Below are 6,472 nucleotides of genomic sequence, written 5' to 3'. Positions count from 1 at the left end.
CAAGAAGTCCTTTTACTGAGATTTGTGAATTGTTATTAATGTTTTCTTGTAACTTTCACCTGTCACTGACAATCGTTTCCAATATTTTTGGATTCTTACTGGCTGAAATAATTTGATTTTTAAAATATTGTTGTTTGGCTTTGCATAATTCAGCAACACATTTATTTCGGTAACTGTTTATTGTTGGTAAAATATCTAGAGAACAAGAGGAAGTTTTCATACTAGTTCTTGTTCACTAAGCCTGTGATAGTAAAGAGAATGAACTAAAAATGTGATTTACCTCTTCATAGTGAACAGATGAGCAAGATGACACAATCTGAGCTCTAATACTGACAATTTTATTAATGAAAAATGAACGAAATAACTCACAACTGTCTGAAGATAATTCATTAGAAATAGGTGATTTATGAATTAAAGAGTTAATGGTTTTAAATAAATGTTTCGGATTGTGTGGATTAGAAGCAATGAGGGCCGAGAAATATTTAGACCGTTCTTCTTTGACCACCCTATTATAATCTTTCAGCAGATTTTTCATGTTAATAAAGTTACAGCTCAGATTATAAGATTTGTTTTCGCTCAGCACGTCTGCATGCCCTCCTAACGGATCGGACACGATCATTAATCCAAGGTGCTGGTTTGGTCATCTTAGAGTGGGGTTTAGACATCTTAAAAGGAGCTGCAGTGTCTATAGTTGCTGCACATCTGCTTAAAAATTCTGTTCCTTGTTCATCTGTAGAAAGAGATGAATTTGGCTGTTGGAGCTGAGGAAAATCTTGATAAATTTTACAAAACTGTCCCACTGCCTGAGATGTGGTAGGTCTAAAATGATGAGAAGTTTGGTCATTTGAGGTCTCAACTGCTAAAACTAAATAAAATGGCATCATGATCAGAGACATGCATATTGCTAATAGAAAGATTAAATATGCTGAGGCCTAATGTAATAATTAAATCAAGAGTGTGACCATGTTCATGTGTAGGGCCAGAGTCATGCTGACTACAGTCAAAAGTGTGAATAAGATCAATGAATTCAGATGCAATTCTGTCATTCTGATCATCAACATGAATATTGAAGTCACCAAGAAGAATAACTTTCTCATAACAGTAATGATAGAAAGAAGATTACCAAATTCAGTTAGAAAGTCACCCATAGGGCCACGGGAACGATATAGCAACCCAATAAGAACAGAACACTTTAGACTATTTATGGCCTATATTTTGGCTATAGAAAAAGAAATTATGTAACATTTTTCTAAAATTTAGTCAACAATCACATTTTTTAACGTTATGTGATGCTAAGCTATCTTTTTCAGAAACAGAATTAGATTTATTGACCAAGAGTTTTTAGACATTTGACTTGGTGTCGCTGAGGTGCAGAACATGAAATGTAAACAAAGAAATAAAAAAAGAAAATATGTGTATAAAAATAAAGTCATATTTCTTGACCTAGGTTTTTTGAGAATGTAGATTAAATAAATGCAACCTAACTGCTAATTAAGCTACAAGCCTACAGCTACAAATGGGTATTATTTCTTTACTAATTGTAGTTTATTCGTCTTTTTAAATAGTTATATTTAATATCATTTTACTCCATATTTATCCACTCAGTTCAGATACAGGATGCAGATGGATCCTGTGTAACTCGGTCACATCGTTCCTTGTTTCTCAGGTTGAGTTGATGCAGAACCTGGCTGACATCATCATGGGAACAGTCCAGTACAATGAAGAGGGGGTGCTCATGTCCATAAAGGAGCTCTGTGAGGTCATGACCAACACCAGTGATGCAAACAAAGCAGAGATGGGAGCCTATCATCGACTTGTTAAACTATCAGAGGTACAGAAAACCCTTCAAAAATATTCTTTAAAGTGGACATGTCCTGCTTTTAAATCCTTTTTTCACATTTGGGTTCTATATAAAGTTGAACTGCAATGTTTTGCTCTGAATTCCTCCTTATTGTATCTCCACAAGCCCCCCTTTCACCCCCTTTCTGAAGTGTGTCTCAGATCAACTCGTTTTGAGGCTGTCTCTTTGACTCCATACAAGGATTTTGCTGACATGTTCTTGTAATGTTCAGAAATGACCAGCAGATGTCAGCAGTGAGCCATTTCTTTCAGAGCTGTTGCTCCTCACTCACCTGGATAAAAACAAAAAGGTGCTTCTGTGTTTCTTTCAACTTAATTGTTTTTTTTTTTCTGTTTCATGTGTGTAATGTGTAGCTCTACCGCTCCAGCTCTGATGAGTCATGCCTGGACATTTCTCATGAGAAAGCCATGAAGGACCTGCTGGACACGTCTGTCCACACCGGCAGAAGAGCTGAGAGACAGTGGACCTACCAGACCTGCACTGAGTTTGGCTTCTGTACAGCACACTAAATCTCTCTCACACACATAAAAACACACACTGACCCATGTCTAACCTCTGTCTGTGTGCTTGTGTTTGTAGACCAGACCTGTGAGGACAGCACCTGTCCATTCTCTGGGATGCTGACCCTGCAGGCTCAGACTGAGCTCTGTGCCAAGGTGTTTGGGATTTCCCAGCATTCCCTTCCAGCACGTGTCGCCTTCACAAACAGTTACTACGGAGGAGTGGACCCACACACTCACAGGGTTCTTTATGTCAACGGTAGGGCCTGTTTCACCGCAGACCAAACCCACAGGAAGTAACTGAGCCGTCACACAACCGGAGACAGAAAGCAGAACATCAGACTTTATTTTCTGAGCTGTCAGAAACTACACGAGAGCTGTTTATTGCAGCACGATGAGACAATAAAGCACGGGTCTTAAAATGTGTGTTTTGTCACTGCAGGAGGAGTGGACCCGTGGAAGGAGCTGTCAGTGGTTCAGGACAGAAGCGAGGAGGGAGACGAGGTTCAGACTGTTTTCATTGCAGACACGGCTCACTGTGCTGACATGTCAAATCCAAGACTCACAGACCGCCTGTCACTCAGGAGAGCCAGACAGGTTTGATCCAGATCTCTGTCAGTCTGTAGGAAATATGCTGCCCTCCTCTTTACCTTCTCCTACATTCATCATCATTTATTTACCCACAGATTAGTGACTTTCAAACTGTTAAACAGTGGCTCAACTAAAACTTCCTGTTTTTAAATGAAGTGTTTTGATGATGAAGCTCTGTGCAACTTTGGCATTCTGACATCCTCAGTTTAAATTTTGTAAGGATCTGAAATCAGAACTATAAGCCTCTGTAGCCGAGGCTAGCTTCTTTGGTTACGTCTTTTAGCCAAAGTCATTTAAAATCATCCGAACCAGGATAAAGCTTTTATCATCTCCTGTAACGCTCTTTATGTTGGATCCTCCCTCAGCTGCCTTCAGCTTGACCAAAAATCTGCAGCCCATCTTTTAACTAACACTCCAAGACTTGAGCACATCACTCCTGCATTATTTTCTTTATTTGTTCATTCTACAACTGGTTTTAAACTTCCGTTGTTTATTTTTAAAGCTTTTATTGACCTTAGCCCACCTTGTTTAGCTTAACTCAGTAGATTTCCATGAGTGTGAGAGGACCTGAAGGTCAGCAAATACATTTTCTCTACAAGTGCAAGGTCCAAACTCAAACAAAGAGCTCACTGAGCTCTTCCAGTCGCTGCACTTTGGATCCTGAATCCTCAGAACTTGATAGCAGAATAAAGTCACAAACATGCTTGAACATACACTCACCGGCCACTTTATTAGGTACACCACGCTAGTAATGGGTTGGACCCCCTTTTGCCTTCAGAACTGCCTCAATTCTTCGTGGCATAGATTCAACAAGGTGCTGGAAGCATTCCTCAGAGATTTTGGTCCATATTGACATGATGGCATCACACAGTTGCCRCAGATTTGTCGGCTGCACATCCATGATGCGAATCTCCCGTTCCACCACATCCCAAAGATGCTCTATTGGATTGAGATCTGGTGACTGTGGAGGCCATTTGAGTACAGTGAACTCGTTGTCATGTTCAAGAAACCAGTCTGAGATGATTCCAGCTTTATGACATAGCGCATTATCCTGCTGAAAGTAGCCATCAGATGTTGGGTACATTGTGGTCATAAAGGGATGGACATGGTCAGCAACAATACTCAGGTAGGCTGTGGCGTTGCAACGATGCTCAATTGGTACCAAGGGGCCCAAAGAGTGCCAAGAAAAGATTCCCCACACCATGACACCACCACCAGCAGCCTGAACCGTTGATACAAGGCAGGATGGATCCATGCTTTCATGTTGTTGATGCCAAATTCTGACCCTACCATCCGAATGTCGCAGCAGAAATCGAGACTCATCAGACCAGGCAACGTTTTTCCAATCTTCTCTTGTCCAATTTCGATGAGCTTGTGCAAATTGTAGCCTCAGTTTCCTGTTCTTAGCTGAAAGGAGTGGCACCCGGTGTGGTCTTCTGCTGCTGAAGCCCATCTGCCTCAAAGTTCGACRTRYTGTGYRTTCAGAGATGCTCTTCTGCCTACCTYGGTTGTAACGGGTGGTTATTTGAGTCACTGTTGCCATTCTATCAGCTCGAACCAGTCTGCCCATTCTCCTCTGACCTCTGGCATCAACAAGGCATTTCCGCCCACAGGACTGCCGCTCACTGGACAGGTTTACCTAATAAAGTGGCCGGTGAGTGTACATATAACAGGGAATGCAAGATACACAATTTTTTTTGTAGCAACAGTCTTGACGTGTTCAAAAAGGAGTAGGAAGAACTAAAAACCTATGAGCTCAATACTGTTTTCAGATGGACCCTCATTATTAGTTAAAAAGAGAAACAAAAAAGAAGAAGAAAAAATCTTGACATACTTAGAAAAAGAAAAATACAATTCTACTGTTGGATTTTGACAATATCAGTTGTGATAATTTAACAGTTCCCTCTTTTTATTTCAGTCTGGTGTTCCCAACACTCTCAGTGCCTGTTAGCATCTCGACCGGCATCATTTAAATATAGACATGAATATATATTATACAATCCTTTGCAATATTACTACTTCTCACAATAATTTTGTTCTGACATATAATATTTATTGTATTATATCATATATTATTTATTATATCATATAATATTTGACATATTTAACAGATCTGTTAGGTCTGAATATTTGTTATTACCTGTCGTTCTGGGTATAAACTGATTCATCTGATGTAGTTTTGTGTTCATGTTCTGTTCAAAACTGCATTTTAAAGTTTACCCACAGCCCGATCTGACGTGTGTAAAAAAACATAAACATCCTTAAATTCAGTTTCAACAAAGTTTATAAGGTTTTTGTCAGAACAGAAGAAGCAGAAGAGATTGAGTAGTTTATTGTTTTTGTGCACATTGAAATTCTAAGCCCCAGTTTTAAATAGCATCAGAACACGTTTCGCACGTTGACTTCACTTTGTCTTAATGTGCATAATATAAAACAGTTTGCACTTATACATTTTAAAAGTGTGACTTCTTTATTTTGTTACAATTTTTACAAGTATGTTATTAGTTATAATCTGCATAACAATTTCTGTATCAGTTAGAGGATCTGAACATTGTTACTAAGATTTGAAGCCCCAATTTTTGCTTTCTTTCTTTTGTGACGTTTCTGAAGTAAACAAATAGTAGAACTTTGACCTCAGTGTAAAAAAAAATACATCTATGATAAATATTAATAGTAAATTTACATTAAACGTAGGGAACGTTGAAACGTACAACTGTTCAGAAACACTTACAATAACATCATCTTTTAAAGCCACCTGACAGCCTGTTGCATCACAAAACCAAATGTAAACTGGTGTCTCTGGAGAGTTGAAGCTGTTTTCCTGTTTTTCTGTCTCTCAGGAGATTCAGCGACATGTTGCCAGCTGGTTGAGGACAGCCGACACACAGAAGAAGAAACAAGAAGGTTCCAGTAGAACCTGAATCTGATCTCGTCATGCTCCTCTATTAATCTGTCCTCTGCCCCATCATCCCTGTTCACTATTTGCTTTTTACTTTTTCCTTTTGTTTCTTCAGTAACAGTGAAGGTTTGAGTTTAATTGGAGAGAAGCACTATGAGAGGTTTGAATTGCCTTCCAGCTCACTAACATTTATGTGCTGATAAAATTACTTGTATTTTATTTTTTCTGCAGCATTTATCAGCTGTTGTTCCCTTGGCCCATCACTAGGGTGTGATGTTGCAACATCAGCAGGGAGCGTCTTGCTTAAACACTCAAAATCAAAAGAGTTTTTTTTTTTATTAAAAACAGTAAAAACAAGAGGAACATTTTGTTTGGATTTCTATTTATTTCTAATTGCTTTATTCCAAAGGGATTATTTTATTTTTATTTATTAATTTTATTTTGCTGTTTGTGGATGTGATGTAGTTGTTTAATTTTTAACAGTAAGAGAAATCCTGAAGATGTGGGTTGTTTGTGGGAGAAAGGTGAAGGAGCATCTTTGTCCCCAAGGCCATCTGTTTCCGTGTGTGTGTGTGTGTGTGTGTGTGTGTGTGTGTGTGTGTGTGTGTGTGTGTGTGTGTG

General features: G+C 38.9%; 1 protein-coding gene across 1 annotated transcript in view; it reads left to right on the top strand.

The window, feature by feature from the left end:
- prss16 (serine protease 16) overlaps positions 1–6,134 on the top strand; it is a 29,199-nt gene extending 23,065 nt beyond the window's left edge. The window contains exons 9-13 of the mRNA XM_014014997.1: positions 1,667–1,831; positions 2,215–2,356; positions 2,441–2,620; positions 2,804–2,958; positions 5,793–6,134. Coding sequence (XP_013870451.1) covers positions 1,667–1,831; positions 2,215–2,356; positions 2,441–2,620; positions 2,804–2,958; positions 5,793–5,873 — 723 coding nt within the window. The 3' untranslated portion in view covers positions 5,874–6,134. The remainder of the gene's footprint in view (positions 1–1,666; positions 1,832–2,214; positions 2,357–2,440; positions 2,621–2,803; positions 2,959–5,792) is intronic.
- The last annotated feature ends 338 nt before the right edge of the window (positions 6,135–6,472 follow it).

The sequence above is a fragment of the Austrofundulus limnaeus genome, unplaced genomic scaffold, assembly GCF_001266775.1.
Source record: "Austrofundulus limnaeus strain Quisiro unplaced genomic scaffold, Austrofundulus_limnaeus-1.0 Scaffold121, whole genome shotgun sequence".
NCBI classification, from domain to species: Eukaryota; Metazoa; Chordata; class Actinopteri; order Cyprinodontiformes; family Rivulidae; genus Austrofundulus; species Austrofundulus limnaeus.
Note: the sequence above shows the minus strand (reverse complement) of the source record. Positions and strands in the feature narration are given on the sequence as shown.